The sequence below is a fragment of the Pomacea canaliculata genome, linkage group LG6 (assembly GCF_003073045.1).
Source record: "Pomacea canaliculata isolate SZHN2017 linkage group LG6, ASM307304v1, whole genome shotgun sequence".
Taxonomy (NCBI): domain Eukaryota; kingdom Metazoa; phylum Mollusca; class Gastropoda; order Architaenioglossa; family Ampullariidae; genus Pomacea; species Pomacea canaliculata.
Window position 1 is genome coordinate 2,266,239 of NC_037595.1, and position 21,359 is coordinate 2,287,597.

The 21,359-nt window shown below is 39.1% G+C and overlaps 2 protein-coding genes across 5 annotated transcripts; one reads left to right on the plus strand and one right to left on the minus strand.

Annotated features, from left to right (window-relative positions):
* The first annotated feature begins 301 nt into the window (after positions 1–301).
* LOC112566576 (CD209 antigen-like protein D) lies at positions 302–14,752 on the plus strand. 4 transcript variants are annotated; one of them, XM_025242807.1, is made up of 6 exons: positions 9,141–9,291; positions 10,360–10,451; positions 11,730–11,820; positions 13,415–13,619; positions 13,854–13,896; positions 14,484–14,752. In XM_025242807.1, coding segments are annotated over exons 1-5 (459 nt in total). In that variant the 5' UTR covers positions 9,141–9,221; the 3' UTR covers positions 13,855–13,896; positions 14,484–14,752. The 4 variants fall into 4 exon arrangements, with proteins under 4 accessions (XP_025098593.1, XP_025098591.1, XP_025098592.1 ...); XM_025242808.1 differs by lacking the exons at positions 9,141–9,291; positions 10,360–10,451; positions 11,730–11,820; ... (1 more) ...; positions 13,854–13,896; positions 14,484–14,752 and adding exons at positions 302–458; positions 1,524–1,615; positions 2,041–2,131; positions 3,224–3,428; positions 4,292–5,123; XM_025242806.1 differs by lacking the exons at positions 9,141–9,291; positions 13,854–13,896 and adding an exon at positions 333–458.
* Positions 14,575–19,538, minus strand: LOC112565940. The gene is made up of 2 exons (XM_025241843.1): positions 18,525–19,538; positions 14,575–14,634 (listed from the first exon to the last, which is right to left on the minus strand). Exons 1-2 carry the CDS (start codon positions 19,536–19,538, stop codon positions 14,575–14,577), a joined length of 1,074 nt encoding a protein of 357 aa, XP_025097628.1.
* Between the last annotated feature and the right edge of the window lie 1,821 nt (positions 19,539–21,359).

Here is a 21,359-nt window from a genome sequence, read left to right on the forward strand (position 1 = left end):
TGTGTCAAGCGATTTGTTTTATTTAAGCTTACATGCAAGAAACATAGGTGCTTTAAGAAAAAAAAAGAGCAAACTACTGTATTTCTTATTAACAACAAAATTATTGATAGTCTGAAAAATGGAGCAAATAAACTATATCTTGATTACTTTAAATTTTCTCTGTGTTTGTGTTTCGATTAAGGGAATGAGTTCAAATAGTATATCGCATATTTTTTTCTATTTATTTGAAAACGAGGTTCGCCAACTACGTTGGGAAGAAAGCAAGAGGGGAAGATACTGCAATCTGACAGCCGCGTAATCCTCGTCACACCTTTATCTTACTCAAGAGAATACGAACGTTTAGTCAAGTCAAGTCTTTGTGCCGTTATTCTGTCGTTGAGCAGCAAAGATGAGGTCTGCGTTCAGGCTGACAGTTACATTAGCTACTGTTATGATGTTTATGCTGATGTTTGAACAAGGTAAGACCAGTGGTGTACTACTACAATGTTTAAACCGTTGTAAACATGGATTTCTAATACAATTGTTAATATTTAGCCTTTCGGTTGCTCAGGGTAAGACTTTTAACTATTTGTTGTAAACATCTTAACCCATGTTTTTTTGTATTCTCATGATGATGATGATGATTGATGATTGATGATTATGATGATTACTGACTCCCTCCGTGAGTACTGCTCTAGGAGATTTATTTCTTCCTCACGCTGAATGGAGTGACTTGTTCGTCTGCAAATTTCCTCTTTCAACACCTTGCTTTTGCAGAGATTCAACTGTTGCTTTTAGTATTTCATTTACATTTTTGACATTAAAAAGTGTGCTTGGAAATAGCTCTACTTTATTGTCCATGTGTTTTGTTAGTGAGTGATGAAAATCTTTTATCCGTTGTTTCTTACGTTTTTTTTTTTTTGTAAAATTTCTAATTTCATTATTGTGTGCTTTAGAAACTGCAGTTCACAGTCGCTTGCCGCACGAACCCACCAACCTTCCCGCCGCATCTATCTCTCTCTCTTTCACTCTTTAACTCTCACTCTCTCTCTCTCTCGCTCTGTTTCTCGTCCTCTCTCTCTCGACGGCGCTGGAAGTCATTAATTCTTTGCTCAAAGCTGATGGGAGATGCTTTCTGAACACTTTGGTGAACCGTTGCTCTCCGTTTTCCCTTTCCCCTACATGTGCCCTTCTAAGAAAAACTTCTTGACTCAAGTGTCAGATAGTGTGGGGGTGGGATACTGGTTGCAGCACCTGCAAAATATTGCTACGAACGTAGAATTTTACTCAGACGAATTTTTTTATTTTCTTATATTTCACTGCAGTAGCGAAGTTATTAGTCTACTATAGTTCATGTAGAATTCCGATGTATCTGTTAATAATTTGGAGTTTTCAGAAACCCAATGAAAATGCTATTGTTTAATGACTACTTTTTCATTTAAATCATCAATATTGTTCCAATAATGTGCACGTTAGCACAGGTAGCTATTTTCACACCTGTATGACACGAGAGGATGATGTGTCTTTCTATCCCCCATCCACAGACGTAGATGCCCGCTGTGACGATCCCTGGGAATCTTTTGGTGGACACTGCTACAAGTACTTTGAAAAGACTGTAACTCATTATGCCGCACAGGTGACACCTTTACTCTTTTCTACCAACTTATTGTGTCCAATGCCGGACTTGAAATTTCAATATAAAATGTAGTAAAGTACACTCTCTATTTCAGAGCTAAAAGTAAAAGGGAAAATATCTAACCTTTACGTGTACTAGTGGAGTGTGAAGTAATAGTTGCATTACAATATATCTATTGAATGCAATTATCTTTAAGAGAATTATTAATTCAACTTCTGTTACAAAAATACTGACTGCTATGACTTAGTATTCTCATCTACATCCATGTTTAGTAGTCTCTGTCACATAGCACTTAAATATTCGCTAGTGGTGCTTTATAAATAAATATACACACGCATCTGAGCTATTATTAAGATATATATATATATATTTGTTTTGATTAACGTATGTTCTTAAAATGTTGTGATAACATGTTTTTGGCGCAGACTACGTGTAAACACCAAAGAAGTTATCTTGTTGAAATCAGCTCTGAAGAAGAAAACTCGTATGTTCGTGATTTTCTTCAGAAAAAAGGAGGTAAGAACTATGATGTGAGTGTATATTAGATATAGGAATGTCTAACCGCCTAACACTGCTGGCGAACAACTCGTGCTGGTGGATTGGAGGTCACTAGACCTTACTAGCCCTGTGCAACTTTCATTGACTGTAAGCCTGTCTCAAGGTATTAGACTCCAAGGAATTTTAGGAGAAGCCAATTGGTCTTCTTTTATTCTAAGATTCGTCTTTTCTGCCTAAAAACCTATGGAAATTAATGGTTTAGGTGTTATTTGGTATCTTTGAATCAAGCAGTGTAACCACAAGTTATTGTGATGTTTATGTGGCGATAACATTGAATCATAATGCAACTTTATATTTTACAATGTATTACACCTATACAATTAATAATAAAAAACCAAAAACCAACACATCTATACTATCTTTTTTACTTCTTTCATCCATTTTTTACACGTATTCTGATACAATGGACAAACCACACTATCATTACATGCAGCAAACTTCCACCATACATATTGTCATTAGCTAGGTTTTAAGTGGCCTAAACTTTAACAAATAAACAGTTTGTTTTTTGTAGCAAAATCAACTGAGAGACTGTAACTGTATAGGACAGAGAATTCACAAATAGGAAAGTAGGTCAAAAGTGCGACATTAAGAAAACAAATATTTATCCAATATATATATACACACACATGTACAAAACAGGAATATATTTTACGAGAATATTGATTTGAATTAAAATATTATTTACTTTTTCTTTTTATTTTCGGTTTTCTTGACATTCTTTAACGGAATATGGCATAGTTTGTTTTGTAGTCACATTTCTAGCTTGCTTGAGGTGAAATAGATGATGTGTCATTTGTGAGTATTTACATCACTTCTACAGCTCGCACTCTTCCTCATTCAGACTCCAGTCAACAGACAACACAGCTGCTGTGTCATTGTTTGTGTCTTTTTAAGTGTCATCCTACCTACAGCTACATATTGAGACGATGTGTTTTCTCGTGTGACTATGTTACCAGCATTTATTCAGTACATTATGAATCATCTGAAGGCATTGAGAGAAACAGTATACAGAACTACATGTCCATTACGTTTGTGGTCTTTTTACAGTTGAAAAGGTGTACATGGGAATAACCGACATTCATAGAGAGGGCCACTGGATGTACAGCAAAGCAAGGCAGAGCGTGAAGTACACTCACTGGTGTCCAGGGGAGCCGAATAATTTAGGCGAAGAGGACTGTGCCGTAATTGAAAAAAACGGGCATTGGAACGACATCAGCTGCCGCTCTATCTATCCTTTTATTTGTGAAAAATAGTAAGTAATTGAAATTAATCCTCTAAAATTCTACAATCATTTGTACATGCGAGAGTCTCTAATATTCATTATATTGATCAATCGATTCATCTTTATCTTTCTTACGTATTAACCATTATAGTTATTATGTAATCATCATTGTTTTTATCATTAAACAATAATTATTATATTCATTCATATCATTTTACAGTAAATTCACGTCAGAAACAAAGTTAATAATTTTTTATTTTACAGATATACTAATCAAAGATAAGGAGTCATCATCTCAATAATCAGCGTAAGCTTAGGCAGGAAACTGTGTCCTCTGCTGATCATTAGAAAATCAATTAAGCGTGGAGAATGAAAAAATGTAATGATGGTGAAGATGTTATTTCTTGGTACAACGAGGTTCGCGTGGGCGATAATCGGACATGTTTATTTAAATACATCACAGTGGAGCACAATCTTAGTTTAATTTCTAATATTGGTAGCAGATACATTTTACCACATTCTATCAACATCGACAACATATGAAATTAAACAACATTAAGTCATTTGACTTCCATATTTTGAGAACCACACACTGCAGAGGGTAAGGCATCTACAAAAAAGCTACTATACATTTTCCAGGAAAATTAAAAAAAAAGTTGGAATAAATGTGTATATTTTCCTAATAGTTTTACTCTGATGCTTTGTGTCAGAAAATTAAAAGGATGAAAAGGTGAGTGTTATTGTACTCTCATCACACAGTGCGATACAAGGAACTCACCTCTGACCTCACATTCGTAACGGAAGTTCTACTCTTTGCCAAAGTTGGCGAATGATGATAAGATTTTGTGCCGTGGGTCAGAACCTTTACATGAGCTGACTGTCATCTGTTGCAGGAGCTGGCGCTAACATTACAAAAATGTCAGGGAAGAGTGGTAAGAGGAGACAATGTCATGCAAAGCTTTGGAAGAATGAAGCAGGAAAAGCTTCACAAGTTCTCCGTCAGCACCTGATGAAGAACTCTAGTGAATGATGCCCTTGGCTCCACCTGTCTCCAGTAAAGGCTCTTAGTTCACTTGTTTCTTGCCAAGGCACTTCAATGTTGTTGTGCAACTTTACTGTGATTATCGTTTCCTCGTTACATTAAATGTTTCCTTGTGATCTCACCTTTGTTTGTACGGATTTGCGTGTTGGACATCCCACTTTCTTGTGGCCAGCTTTGTGTGGAGAGAGAACACGTCTCCTCCCTTTCGTTGCTCAACCTATTTTCCGATGTCAGTTTAAAGAGTTTGAATACCACACATATCATCAAAAATCCATTTACCTTCAACAAAATATTTGGATTTGGGATAGAAGGGCAAGAAAGGGTTTATCGAAAATTCAGACCGACTAAGCCTTTACGTCTTGACACATCAACAAAGAAAGACATTTTCTTTCCTCTTCTTTACTGTCAAACAAATACCTGAATCTCTACACCGATATTTAAGAAAAAATTGTATAGCAGCAAGAACATTATCACCAAATTACACTTCTTTGTTTCAGTAATCATACATGGGCAGCCATGTTTTACAATTTAGACAAGTTTGTGTCTCATGTCACGTATTCTGATATTGAATGTCGGTGTCGTTCCAGCACAACAGTTGTCTCTAACACTGACTGCGTGTGTAGCAAGTTGTTCTTGTATCAAAATATGTTCTACATTATAATAAACTATTTCGTTTCTATGAAGAAATATGTTATGCCCTTTCACTGAGTAAAGTGGGAGACTTTGCTGTGTGGAGGTTGTAGGATCATCATTATCGTCATCATCAATTTACTCATGAACAAAATGCCCTACCATGGTTAGCGAAGCAGTGTGTAATGCTATGGAAGCAGAATCAAGAGCAACTGAGAAGAAAAAGTTAACTGGCATGGTGGGAATTGAAAAAAAAGGTTTGCAATTGTCTGTGCATTGGCTTAAAGAGTCATAAACAATCCAAAAGTCGTAAAGTCCAATTCATGCATGTATCATTTGTACATATATAGATATATACTTATTTTATGTTTGTATGAGTGATTATGAGCAAAAGAAAAATTTCCTCATAACAACTATCAGCAATAGAGGCTTCAAACACATACACACATACACCAAAATGTTAAAACTCTTATGCGCTAAGCGGAAAGCATGTCTTTATTATCATATCTATATTTAAGGTATGTTTGATATTAATTATCGCACGAAGTGTTGAAGTAGAATGCCCTTTACAGGTATGAATGCTCCAGTCTCTAAGTCACAAGGGGATAATTGAAGGTTTTATTTGTAAAAGCATTATTGCATTCTGATTGTCAGAGCTGGTCTTTCTCTGTATGTTCAAGTGCACGACATACATCTCAAGATCATGAAGAAAAATAGTAAAGGTAATAATGAAAGGCGCTGCTGTGCTACACCACGGGTACATTCTTATTACCTCTTGTATTATCAATGTGGTGTACACAGTTTGTACTAGATGGGAGAAGGCATGGGTAGCAAGTGCGGAAAACAAATCAGAGGAGTGACATGGTCCTGTTTCTTGGCTCTAAGCATCAGACGTGCAGCAGACTTCTGCACTTTCTGGAGTTTGTGAAGAAGGTATACAAATATGTCAGCAAGCAAGGAGTTGTAGTAATAAAGTCTGGATAAAACAAACACACAGACAAGAGTGTTGGTAGCGCGCTAAAGAGAATGTGGCAGATGGCACTGATATTACGTGGCTTATAATAGACTGACAGACAGCTGTGGGTCATAATAGGCAATGAAAGACAGCTGTAACTTGTCTATCATAACAAGCAGACTGATAGACAGTTGTGACGTCTATTATTACAGGCAGATTGAAGAGCAGTGCACTTGCGTGTCATCAGCATATCTGGATGCAAGGGTCACTAGCGCCATGATGGGCAATGAGTATGCAATGATGGTCAGACCAGAGATTTTGATAAGCATCTCCTGACTGCATTAACTGGTCATCAGGTCAACGTATGACCCAGTCCAAGATTTGTAAGTTGGCTGCTACACCGTCTGGACGAAAGAGAAAGTGTGCAGCATTTATAAACATTTGACTATTTTATTTGTGTGTGTGACATCAGAATATTGTCAAAGCATACTAAGACGAGACATACATACCCCCTACCTGCCACAAACACACTGAAAAGTGGAAGCACGAACTGACAGGTTCCAGACTTGAATGGTGCAATGTACTTGCCCTAGCTGACCCCATCCCCAGCTCCTGTACGGGTACCTGACCCCACAGGAGAAGAAAAGAGCAGCTAATGAGAAGGTTGGTTAAACTGTCATCACAATTAGCGCCTACTTCTTGTCGCCTGAGATAAACGCGAGTCACGATCCTTAACTCCTAGCAATCGAAATGTTGCGGAGTATTTTTATTTTTATACTTAATGGGTCTATAAACATATACACTGGCTTATGCTGTTGTTATAATTGTTGGTTTATTTTCTCTTATTTTAATTTTTAATCCTCTTAATTCCTGAAATTATGTATTCAAAAGATCAATATAAAAATCTGAACAAAAGAGCGGAATCTTACTTTTTATATTATTTTTTTTTTTTTTTGTTTTAAAAATCACATTAATGGTAAGAAAACAGGCCATTAGAATGAAGCGCTTGCCGCGAAATCGAGCGTTTTTTGTAACATAGTTGTGTCAACGAATTCCACGTCCACCCTACTCTAACGATGAATATTTCGTGAATAGCGAGAGGACGACAGCACCAACCACATCGACCGACCCTGCGAAGCTGAAGAAAGGAGGATGAAGTCAGTGGAGATTTATGTCACGACATTTTCGAATAAAGATCAAAGATTGTTCAGTCTTATACTTCAATGTGAAAACAAAAATAACAAAGATTATGTATAATCAAGCTCACACCACGCACATGTGCGTGCACACATAATATTGCATAATATCTTTTTCACGTTTGGCCATTCACTATATCACTTAAGTAAAAGTTTCATCGTTGTGTAAATCTTTCTTTCTGCACTCGTCTTACAGATAAACTGCCTGCTAGACGTAGTTTTACGTTAATAAATAATGTCATTGTGGCTGAACTGTTGCATATCATATGATTCTTTTTACATTTTCATTATTAAGACCAAAGGATAACTTTCATTCGATGTACAAATAATGTTAAGAAATTCAGTACTGATATACTACGAAAACACGGTTTTTACTTTATGTAACTTTGGCAATTGTACATCCTAAGATGGTGTTCATCTCCAGTCTATAGCGGGAGGAATGCCGATAATAGATAATAAAGTTGAAGGCACAGTTGACCTCTGTGCATATCATTGCAATAATAGCGAGAGTCAAAAAGCTGTTCTGGTATTTACCGCCAATGTCAAAGTCAGGTAGGAAGACTGAGATTAAAATGTAACCGACATACGGTATTGAGGTTATAATATACACACACGACACAATCACGAGCATCTTGATGAGCGCCCTCTGTTGGCCCTGACTGTCACTTCCGCTGGAACTGGTCTCTCGGCGCCACGCTATGGCAGACCGTAGTTTCACGACAGTCGCTTTTGTTGCAATAAAAATACATACGACTATGCATAAAGGTAAAAATGTCAAAAGGAAAATTTCTAATCCTCGAAATAACAAATAATTATCTTTGAAAGTCTTAGACACTTCAGTTACCCAGAAGTTTGTTTGATTTGTACCGTTGTTTCTTTTGGTGATTACTTCGTAATGAAAAAAATTGTAAGCGAACCCTAACTGTGTTGTGACGTACAAGCACGCAAGCAGCGCCCCCATGCTGCGTGTTCTCATGTCGTACGACAGACCTTATCATGTACACCAATACACCTACCAGCGAGTCTTTGCGACTTGTATATGAGGTACAACCATATGCCAGCCTCTTATTCCACAAACGTACACACATATATGCACGTCATCCACATGGATGCACGCGCGCACGCAGTCAGACAATCACACCTCTGTAAACAAAGTTCTTTCACTTAATTCTTTCACTTAAATTCCAAAGATCTTATAGGCTGGGCTATTGTCCTCTGTACTTCTACAGCTTCAGTGTACATGATAAACAACATGGGTGATAGACAACAGCCTTGTGGGGACCCGGTGCTTGTAACAACAATATCAAAATAATTATTATTTACATACACCCTCTGCTGTCTGCAAGTAAAAAAATCCACTATCCACAGAACCAGTTGATGTGGAAGGTCAAATCTTGTGAAATGAGCGTTTGTGTACATACAATACAGGTATTCACAGTAAAAACCACTTTTTGCATAATATATAATAGTTCTTTGTCGATTATATAACCACCAAAATAATCTCGATTAGGAACAAAGTTTTAAGGCTTTCGCGAACTCTCTTCACATTGACTGAGTATCTATGTCACAATATGAGAAAAGGGAGAATTCTTATATCAAAAAACCTTTAGTCGTGTGTCAAGCGATTTGTTTTATTTAAGCTTACATGCAAGAAACATAGGTGCTTTAAGAAAAAAAAGAGCAAACTACTGTATTTCTTATTAACAACAAAATTATTGATAGTCTGAGAAATGGAGCAAATAAACTATATCTTGATTACTTTAAATTTTCTCTGTGTTTGTGTTTCGATTAAGGGAATGAGTTCAAATAGTATATCGCATATTTTTTTCTATTTATTTGAAAACGAGGTTCGCCAACTACGTTGGGAAGAAAGCAAGAGGGGAAGATACTGCAATCTGACAGCCGCGTAATCCTCGTCACACCTTTATCTTACTCAAGAGAATACGAACGTTTAGTCAAGTCAAGTCTTTGTGCCGTTATTCTGTCGTTGAGCAGCAAAAATGAGGTCTGCGTTCAGGCTGACATCTACATTAGCTACTGTTATGATGTTTATGCTGATGTTTGAACAAGGTAAGACCAGTGGTGTACTACTACAATGTTTAAACCGTTGTAAACATGGATTTCTAATACAATTGTTAATATTTAGCCTTTCGGTTGCTCAGGGTAAGACTTTTAAATATTTGTTGTAAACATCTTAACCCATGTTTTTTTGTATTCTCATGATGATGATGATGATTGATGATTGATGATTATGATGATTACTGACTCCCTCCGTGAGTACTGCTCTAGGAGATTTATTTCTTCCTCACGCTGATTGGAGTGACTTGTTCGTCTGCAAATTTCCTCTTTCAACACCTGCTTGCTTTTGCAGAGATTCAACTGTTGCTTTTAGTATTTCATTTACATTTTTGACATTAAAAAGTGTGCTTGGAAATAGCTCTACTTTATTGTCCATGTGTTTTGTTAGTGAGTGATGAAAATCTTTTATCCGTTGTTTCTTACGTTTTTTTTTTTGTAAAATTTCTAATTTCATTATTGTGTGCTTTAGAAACTGTAGTTCACAGTCGCTTGCCGCACGAACCCACCAACCTTCCCGCCGCATCTATCTCTCTCTCTTTCACTCTTTAACTCTCACTCTCTCTCTCTCTCTCGCTCTGTTTCTCGTCCTCTCTCTCTCGACGGCGCTGGAAGTCATTAATTCTTTGCTCAAAGCTGATGGGCGATGCTTTCTGAACACTTTGGTGAAACGTTGCTCTCCGTTTTCCCTTTCCCCTACATGTGCCCTTCTAAGAAAAACTTCTTGACTCAAGTGTCAGATAGTGTGGGGGTGGGATACTGGTTGCAGCACCTGCAAAATATTGCTACGAACGTAGAATTTTACTCAGACGAATTTTTTTATTTTCTTATATTTCACTACAGTAGCGAAGTTATTAGTCTACTATAGTCCATGTAGAATTCTGATGTATCTGTTAATAATTTGGAGTTTTCAGAAACCCAATGAAAATGCTATTGTTTAATGATTACTTTCTCATTTAAGTCATCAATATTGTTCCAATAATGTGCACACTAGCACAGGTAGCTATTTTCACACCTGTATGACACGAGAGGATGATGTGTCTTTCTATCCCCAATCCACAGACGTAGATGCCCGCTGTGACTATACCTGGGAATCTTTTGGTAGACACTGCTACAAGTACTTTGAAAAGACTGTAACTCATTTGGCCGCACAGGTGACACCTTTACTCTTTTCTACCAACTTATTGTGTCCAATGCCGGACTTGAAATTTCAATATAAAATGTAGTAAAGTACACTCTCTATTTCAGAGCTAAAAGTAAAAGGGAAAATATCTAACCTTTACGTGTACTAGTGCAGTGTGAAGTAATAGTTGCATTACAATATATCTATTGAATGCAATTATCTTTAAGAGAATTATTAATTCAACTTCTGTTACAAAAATACTGACTGCTATGACTTAGTATTCTCATCTACATCCATGTTTAGTAGTCTCTGTCACATAGCACTTAAATATTCGCTAGTGGTGCTTTATAAATAAATATACACACGCATCTGAGCTATTATTATGATATATATATATACAGTGATACCTCGGTTCTCGAACATAATTCGTTCCGGAAGGACGGTCGAGAACCAAATTGTTCGAGAACCGAAGCAATGAAACCCAAAGGAAATAATGGAAACTGGATTAATTCGTTCCAAGCCCCAGAAAATGCCTATTTACTGGCCTAATTTGTATATAATATGTAGAAAAACATGAGTCTCAACAAGAAATAAGAAATAAAAGTGTATTTATTAAAACAAAAAATAAAATGTACAGTACAGTACAGTACAGTAAATTGTGTTTCATTTACTGTACCTGTACCAAACTTTATGGCAGGAGGGAATGAATGTGGAGGGAGGAGGGAAGGGGGATGGTTATTGTTTTGAAGGGGAGTCCTCTTCAATAAAAACAGAGGGTAACTGCTCTTCGGGTGTTTCTGTTCTCTGTATCTTTTGCTGAGGAGAATCAGAATCTTGCTCTGCAGTTGCTTGTCTGATTTCTTTACGGAAGAATTTGTCAATTGTTTGCTGTTTTTTTCTCCTTTGCAAAATTTTGCGGAAAGTGGACATAACATTGTCATTAAAAATGTTAACTGCTCTATTTGCTACCACTTTATCAGGGTGATGTTGTTCAACAAAATTTGCGATTTCTGCCCATTTTGCACACATTTCATGACTCTCCACAAAAACGTGACTCTCTCTCTCTGCACTCACACTGATGACGCAAGCAAGGCGCGCTGGGCAGAATGAACGCCATTCGGCTCATCTCGGACGTTCGGATGTTCGAGTTCCAAATATTTGTTCGGATTCCAAGACAAAATTTTCTCGAATTTCCTGGTCGAATACCGATTTGGTCGAAAGTCAAGGCGTTCGAGAACCGAGGTATCACTGTATTTGTTTTGATCAACGTATGTTCTTAAAATGTTGTGATAACATGTTTTTGGCGCAGACTACGTGTAAACACCAAAGAAGTTATCTTGTTGAAATCAGCTCTGAAGAAGAAAACTCGTATATTCGTGATTTTCTTCAGAAAAAAGGAGGTAAGAACTATGATGTGAGTGTATATTAGATATAGGAATGTCTAACCGCCTAACACTACTGGCGAACAACTCGTGCTGGTGGATTGGAGGTCACTAGACCTTACTAGCCCTGTGCAACTTTCATTAACTGTAAGCCTGTCTCAAGGTATTAGACTCCAAGGAATTTTAGGAGAAGCCAATTGGTTTTCTTTTATTCTAAGATTCGTCTTTTCTGCCTAAAAACCTATGAATATTAATGGTTTAGGTGTTATTTGGTATCTTTGAATGATGCAGTGTAACCACAAAAAGTTATTGTGATGTTTATGTGGCGATAACATTGAATCATAATGCAACTTTATATTTTACAATGTATTACACCTATACAATTAATAATAAAAAACCAAAAACCAACACATCTATAATATCTTTTTTACTTCTTTCATCCATTTTTTACACGTATTCTGATACAATGGACAAACCACACTATCATTACATGGAGCAAACTTCCACCATACATATTGTCATTAGCTAGGTTTTAAGTGGCCTAAAGTTTAACAAATAAACAGTTTGTTTTTTGTAGCAAAATCAACTGAGAGACTGTAACTGTATAGGACAGAGAATTCACAAATCGGAAAGTAGGTCAAAAGTGAGACATTAAGAAAACAAATATTTATCCAATATATATATACACACACATGTACAAAACAGGAATATATTTTACGAGAATATTGATTTGAATTAAAATATTTTTTACTTTTTCTTTTTATTTTCGGTTTTCTGAGTAGAAATCCAAGTTGACTTGAGTAACTGGCAATCGCCTTTGACATGGCGCTTGAACGACTAAACCTTCGTCTACGTGTAATTAAACACAATGAAACACAAGATTGGTTGACTTTTTCGGCGTTACAGGGAAGTAATCCATGGTGCAACAATTCCTGAAGGATCCAGTGTTTTCTCCCTTATGTATTCAATCAATCACGCACAGTTACAAGCTCAGACTGTACTGAGGTTACAACCATTGACCGCACACCTGTGGCCGGCGCGTTTTACCTGCCGCATCAAGGGAATAATCGTGATGAGTACCTCAATTATGATCGTTTTAACGGCAGTCATGGAATCCATTTTCACTCTAAAGTCAAATCACACAGAATTAATCCTAATCCCTTTTTTGAGCTTCGTATTATTGAGCCACTCTGTGACATATCACAGACAGGTAATGAAAATTCACCTAGCAAGGGCAAGGTGAGCTCTAGTGACCTCCCATCCATCAGCATGAGTTGTTGTCTCAGTTTAACGGAATGTGGCATAGTTTGTTTTGTAGTCACATCTCTAGCTTCCTTGAGGTGAAATAGATGATGTGTCATTTGTGAGAATTTTCTGCACTTCTACAGCTCGCACTCTTCCTCATTCAGACTCCAGTCAACAGACAACACAGCTGCTGTCATTGTTTGTGTCTTTTAAGTGTCATCCTACCTACAGCTACATATTGACACGATGTGTTTTCTCGTGTGACTATGTTAGCAGCATTTATTCAGTACATTATGAATCATCTGAAGGCATTGAGAGAAACAGTATACAGAACTACATGTCCATTACGTTTGTGGTCTTTTTACAGTTGAAAGTGTGCACATGGGAATAACCGACATTCATTATGAGGGCCACTGGGCGTACATCACAACATGGACTAGGGTGAAGTACACTCACTGGTATCCAGGGGAGCCGAATAATTTAGGCGAAGAGGACTGTGCCGTAATTGAAAAAAACGGGCATTGGAACGACATCAGTTGCATCTCTAACTATCCTTTTATTTGTGAAAAATAGTAAGTAATTGAAATTAATCCTCTAAAATTCTACAATCATTTGTACATGCGAGAGTCTCTAATATTCATTATATTGATCAATCGATTCATCTTTATCTTTCTTACGTATTAACCATTATAGTTATTATGTAATCATCATTGTTTTTATCATTAAACAATAATTATTATAGTCATTCATATCATTTTACAGTAAATTCACGTCAGTAACAAAGTTAATAATTTTTTATTTTACAGATATACTAATCAAAGATAAGGAGTCATCATCTCAATAATCAGCGTAAGCTTAGGCAGGAAACTGTGTCCTCTGCTGATCATTAGAAAATCAATTAAGCGTGGAGAATGAAAAAATGTAATGATGGTGAAAATGTTATTTCTTGGTACAACGAGGTTCGCGTGGGCGATAATCGGACATGTTTATTTAAATACATCACAGTGGAGCACAATCTTAGTTTAATTTCTAATATTGGTAGCGGATACATTTCTACCACATTCCATCAACATCGACAACATATGAAATTAAACAACATTAAGTCATTTGACTTCCATATTTTGAGAACCACACACTGCAGAGGGTAAGGCATCTACAAAAAAGCTACTATACATTTTCCAGGAAAATTAAAAAAAATTTGGAATAAATGTGTTTATTTTCCTAATAGTTTTACTTTGATGCTTTGTGTCAAAAAATTAAAAGGATGAAAAGGTGAGTGTTATTGTACTCTCATCACACAGTGCGATACAAGGAACTCACCTCTGACCTTTACATTAGTAACGGATGGTCTACTCTTTGCCAAAGTCGGCGAATGATGATAAGATTTTGTGCCGTGGGTCAGAACCTTTATATGAGCTGACTGTCATTTGTTGCAGGAGCTGGCGCTAACATTACAAAAATTCAGGGAAGAGTGGTGAGATGAGACAATGCCATGCAAAGCTTTGGAAGAATGAAGCAGGAAAAGCTTCACAAGTTCTCCGTCAGCACCTGATGAAGAACTGTAGTGAATGATGCTCTTGGCTCCACCTGTCTCCAGTAAAGGCTCTTAGTTCACTTGTTTCTTGCCAAGGCACTTCAATGTTGTTGTACAACTTTACTGTGATTATCGTGTCCTCGTTACATTAAACGTTTCCTTGTGATCTTACCTTTGTACGGACTTGTGTGTTGGACATCCCACTTTCTTGTGGCCAGCTTTGTGTGGAGAGAGAACACTTCTCCTTCCTTTCGTTGCTCAACCTATTTTCCGATATCAGTTTAAAGAGTTTGAATACCACACAAATCATCAAAAATCCATTTACCTTCAACACAATATTTGGATTTGGGATAGAAGGGCAAGAAAGGGTTTATCGAAAATTCAGACCGACTAAGCCTTTAAGTCTTGACACATCAACAAAGAAAGACATTTTCTTTCCTCTTCTTTACTGTCAAACAAATACCTGAATCTCTACACCGATATTTAAGAAAAAATTGTATAGCAGCAAGAACATTATCACGAAATTACACTTTCTTTGTTTCAGTAATCATACATGGGCAGCCATGTTTTACAATTTAGACAAGTTTGTGTCTCATGTCACGTATTCTGATATTGAATGTCGGTGTCATTCCAGCACAACAGTTGTCTCTAACACTGACTGCGTGTGTAGCAAGTTGTTCTTGTATCAAAATATGTTCTACATTATACTAAACTATTTCGTTTCTCTGAAGAGATATGTCATGACCTTTCACTGAGTAAAGTGAAATACTTTGTTGTGTAGGGAGGTTGTAGGATCATCATTATCGTCATCCTCAATTTACTCATGAACAAAATGCCCTACCATGGGTAGCGAAGCAGTGTGTAATGCTATGGAAGCCGACTCAAGAGCAACTGAGATGAAAAAGTTAACTGGCATGGTGGGAATTGAAAAAAAGATTTGCAAATGGCTTTAGTTCTCATGTATCGCTTTCGTGCTCTGTAATTGTAACTAAATATAGTTTTGAAACGCTTGACTGTCGCCACAGCCTTATCACAAGCCCTGAGTAACCCTTTAAGTGATTATGAGCAAAAGAAAAATTTCTTCATAACAACTAGCAGCAATAGAGGCTTCAAACACATACACAAACAATTTTCAACTCCATGTGCTAAGCGGAAAGTATGTCTTTATTATCATATCTATATTTAATGTATGTTTGGGTACACGGACTTTTCGCCGACGGACGTTTTGCCGACCGGACGTTTCGCCGCCGGACGTTTCGGAGTCGGACGTTTTGTCGACCGGCGTTTCGCCGCCGGACGTTTCGGCGCGGGGCACTTCATTTCGGCATTTCACGCGGGACCTTTAGCCGAAGTCAAGTGTGTGACGCCCCTTAGCTGACACATTTCTCTCGCCATTGTATCAATGTTTCAGTGAACTCTCTCTCACTATCCCTCCTCATGTGAACCGTTAGCTCACACATTTCTCTCGCCATTGTAGCAATGTTTTTTCTCAAAGCTGTTGCGCATAATCTGTGACAATCAAAGTGAACTGTCTGTGAAGTCTGTGTGTAAAATTTGTTTGAAATAAAGAATTATTGTGTAATCTAGTAGTTACTTTCATTCTTTGAGAAGTAAGTAAGCTCTCTCTCTCTCTCTGACATAATGCGGCGAAACGTCCGGCGGCGAAACGCCGGTCGGCAAAACGTCCGACTCCGAAACGTCCGGCGGCGAAACGTCCGTCGGTGAAACGTCCGTCGGCAAAAAGTCCGCACACGGTATGTTTGATATTAATTATTGCACGAAGTGTTGAAGTAGAATTCTCTTTACAGGTATGAATGCGCCAGTCTCTAAGTCACAAGGGAATAATTGAAGGTTTTATTTGTAAAAGCATTATTGTATTCTGATTGTCAGAGCTGGTCTTTCTCTGTATGTTCAAGTGCACGACATACATCTCAAGAACATGAAGAAAAACAGCAAAGGTAATAATGAAAGGCGCTGCTGTGCTACACCACGGGTACATTCTTATTACCTCTTGTATTATCAATGTGGTGTTAGAATATGCATAGACCAAATTCCTTATTAAGTTGAACATGCAACTAACCTGGGGTTTGGAAACATTAAGTGTATACAAGTAAATAATAACAAGAAATGCGTGATTTATACAGCGCAGGATAACGCTCATGAAAGTGCATGCTCTCAGCGCTCGAGACAAGAAAAAGACATGGACAGCGCACGAAAGACGAGAGGATAAACAACAGAACAGATAAGTAACAAGGGACAAATGTAAAAGACGGGAAGAAGAACTGGGTGACCAACAGTAAGGATTGAGAATTTTGTGAATCTGCAGAGGCAGACAAGGAGGCGGACTAGTCAACAGACGAAAAAATGTAAGAAACGGTTAAAAGATGGACTAGCATTATATAGAATGCTATTAGGACTAAGTATCATGGAAAGTGTACGATTTTAGTTAGTTAGTTAGTTAGTTCCCGTTATGCCGGTCGGCACGTAGGGCAGTGACAAAGGTCCTCCACTTTTGCCTGTCCTGGGCTAGACTCCCCACAGTACCCGAGCTGAGGTTTTGGGTCTTCATGTCTGCCTCCACAGTTCGGCGCCAGGTGATCTTGGGCCGACCTCGCTTGCGTTTTCCTTCTGGCGTCCAGTGTAAGGCAGTTTTTATGATGGAGTTGCTCCCGCCTCGGAGGACGTGACCAATCCAGCGCCATCGCTTCTTCAACAGGATGGTGGCCATACTCTCCTGCCCGCACTGGGCAAGTAGTTCATCGTTGGAGATTGTCCTTGGCCAGAAGATGCCCAGAATTCTTCGCAGGCTTTTGGTGTGGAAGACTGACAGTTTGTTGAGGTCGCGGTCAGTCATTCGCCAGCACTCCGAGCCATACAGTAGAGTGGACAGGACCAGACTCTGGTAAAGTCTCAGCTTGGTATTGATGCTGTACTGTGTCGACTTCCAGATGTTGCGTAGGCTACAAAAGATGCCCCTGCCTTTGCTCAGTCTGCTCTGGATGTCACGGCCTGCTCCTCCATCTTGCGTGACCACGCTGCCCAAGTAGGTGAAGCTTTCAACCATCGGCAGGTCTTCTCCCTCTATGCTGATCGGTGTTGGATTGGTGGTGTTCAGGGTCATCACTTCTGTCTTTGTCCGGCTGATGTGCAGTCCGACCTGATGCGCAAAAGTGTGCAGGCGAGTCGTCTTCTCTTGCATGTGCCGGTGGGTGTGTGACAGCAGGGCCAGGTCGTCGGCAAAGTCTAGGTCTTCTAAGTTCGTGGAGAGTGTCCATCGTATGCCCCTTGGTTCATCTTCCGTTGTATGGCGCGTTACCCAGTCAATGACAAGGTTAAAGAGCAGGGAAGACATCACGCAGCCCTGTCTCACTCCGGTCCCGACCTCAAAGTAGATGTCACTGTTTCCAACACAGCATGAAAAGTTCGCATAGAAGCTTTTGATCAGCAGTACAATTTCCATTGGTATTCCGTATGCTCTCAGGATGCGCCAAAGGCTCTCTCTATGGATGCTGTCAAAAGCCTTCTGGAAATCTACGAAGTTAATATAGAACTGCCTCTGCCACTCTGTGCACTGTTCAATGATGTTGCGTAGTGCGAATATCTGGTCGGTGCATCCTCTTCTTCTACGAAAACCAGCCTGTTCTTCTCTAAGTTGTGTGTCCACTGCCTCTGAGATTCGTTGGATGATGATCTTTGTCATGATCTTGCTCGGGATGGACAGGAGAGTTATTCCTCGCCAGTTGCTGCAGTCGCTAAGGGATCCTTTCTTTGGGATTTTGACGATCACTCCTCTGGTCCAGTCATCTGGGACTTGCTTCCCTTCCCATATTGCGGTAAATAGGGGTTGCAGGATATTGGCTGCCAGTTCTGGGTCTGCCTTGAATAATTCAGCATTCAGATTGTCCTGACCAAGTGCCTTTCTGTTCTTCAAGGACTTAATTGCTGTGATGATTTCCTGCTTCTCTGGTGGGGCGATGTTAACGTCTAGGTCCTCAATGGCTTCTTGTATGTCGGCTACTTCGGAAGGTGGTGGTCTGTTCAGGATCTCTCTGAAGTGTTCGGCCCAGCGTGCTTCTTGTTCTCTCTCTGTCGTTAGCAGCTTCCCTCCCTTGTCCTTGACTGGGGCATTGTTGGTGCTGTGGAATTTGCCGCTAATCGTCTTGGTGATCTTGTACAGCTTTCCTTGTTCTCCTTTTCTTGCTGCTTCTTCGGCCTCACTTGCTAGATTGTTCAAGTAGGCACGCTTGTCTGATCTCGCCGAGCGCCTCACTTTCCGGTTCATCTCTCTGTACTGTAGTTTGAATGTCTCTTGCAGTCTTTCAGATCTGGTGCTAGCCACCTTCTTTTTAAGGTCTCGTCTTTCCTCTATCGCCTTCCACGTCTCTGGTGTTATCCATTCCTTCTTCTTAGTTCCTCTCAGTCCAAGACTCGTCTCGCTGCTTTTCTGGTACACTGTTCTCACAAGGTCCCATCTCTGGTTTATGCTTTCTGCGTCTGCCTCGCAAATGTCTGTCATGTCTGGAAGTGCCTGAAATCTGTTTTTCACTTGAAGAGTGAAGGCATTTTTCAGCTTGGGATCCTGCAATCTTTCCACATCAAAGCGTCTGTGTGCTGCTGACTTGCGTCCTGTACTTCGCAGTTTCATTTTTATGTTTGCTACAACAAGGTGATGGTCACTTCCAACATCTCCTCTTCTTCTCACCCTGAAGTCAAGCAGGGAACGTCTCCAGGAGCCGTTGATCATTAGGTGGTCGATCTGGTTACTGTCCCTACCATTGGGCGAGCACCATGTTAGCTTGTGGACGTTACGGTGAGGGAATAGTGTTCCTCCAATCACCAGGTTGTACATAGTGCATAGCTCCACTAGCCTCTCTCCGTTCTCGTTCATGCAGCCACAACCATGTCTGCCCATAGTTCTCTCTACATGGGTGTTGTCGTTCCCAACTTTGGCATTCATGTCGCCCATCACAATTAACAGGTCATGATGGGGTGCTGCACTTACGATTTTAGTACGATTTTAGTCCACGGTTAAAGGACTTGATGGTGATTAGGTCGCGGGTATGGCAGGTGAGAGTTTTTTGCGCAAAAAAAGTCCAGTGACCATTTGTTGTTGTTTGGGTGACAGGGATGATTCTTATACGATCATGAGTCGAAGAGTGCAGTGGTCTGGCTGGGATGCAATAGAACAGAAGCTTAGAGAAGTAGTCAGGGAAGGAACCTGCAAAACAGATTAAATCACAACACAGTTTGTACTAGACGGGAGAGGGCATGGGTAGCAAGTGCAGAAAACAAAGGAGAAGAGTGACATGGTCCCGTTTCCTGGCTCTAAGCACCAGACTTCTGCACTTTCTGGAGCTTGTGAAGAAGGTGTACAAACTAGCCAGCAAGCAAGGAGTTGTAGTAATCAAGTCTGGATAAAACAAATACACAGACAAGTGTTGGTAGCGCGCTAAAGAGAATGTGACAGATGGCACTGATGGCAGTGATGGCACTGTAGCTTTTAATAGACTGACAGACAGCTGTAGGTCATAATAGGCAATGAAAGACAGCTGTAACTTGTCTATCATAACAACCAGACTGATAGACAGTTGTAACGTCTATTATTACAGGCAGATTGAAGAGCAGTGCACTTGCGTGTCATCAGCATATCTGGATGCAAGGGTCACTAGCGCCATGATGGGCAATGAGTATGCAATGATGGTCAGACCAGAGATTTTGATAAGCATCTCCTGACTGCATTAACTGGTCATCAGGTCAACGTATGACCCAGTCCAAGATTTGTAAGTTGGCTGCGACACCGGCTGGATGAAAGGGAAAGTGTGCAGCATTTATGACAATTTGACTATTTTATTTGTGTGTGAGACATCAGAATATTGTCAAAGCATACTAAGAAGAGACATACATACCCCCTACCTGCCACAAACACATTGAAAAGTGGAAGCACGAACTGACAGGTTCCAGACTTGAATGGTGCAATGTACTTGCCCTAGCTGACCCCATCCCCAGCTCCTGTACGGGTACCTGACCCCACAGGAGAAGAAAAGAGCAGCTAGTGAGAAGGTTGGTTAAACTGTCATCACAATTAGCGCCTACTTCTTGTCGCCTGAGATAAACGCGAGTCACGATCCTTAACTCCTAGCAATCGAAATGTTGCGGAGTATTTTTATTTTTATACTTAATGGGTCTATAAACATATACACTGGCTTATGCTGTTGTTATAATTGTTGGTTTATTTTCTCTTATTTTAATTTTTAATCCTCTTAATTCCTGAAATTAGGTATTCAAAAGATCAATATAAAAAATCCGAACAAAAGAGCGGAATCTTACTTTTTATATTATATTTTTTTTTTGTTTTAAAAATCACATTAACGGTAAGAAAACAGGCCATTAGAATGAAGCGCTTGCCTCGAAATCGAGCGTTTTTTGTAACATAGTTGTGTCAACGAATTCCACGTCCACCCCACTCTAACGATGAATATTTCGTGAATAGCGAGAGGACGACAGCACCAACCACATCGACCGACCTTGCGAAGCTGAAGAAAGGAGGATGAAGTCAGTGGGGGTTTTCAGACATTTTCGGGACGTTTTCGGATAAAAATAAAAGATTGTTTAGTCTTATACTTCAATGTAAAAATTTTTTTTTAACAAAGATAATGTATAATCAAGCTCACACCACGCACATGTGCGTGCACACATAATATTGCATAATATCTTTTTCACGTTTGGCCATTCACTATATCACTTAAGTAAAAGTTTCATTGTTGTGTAAATCTTTCTT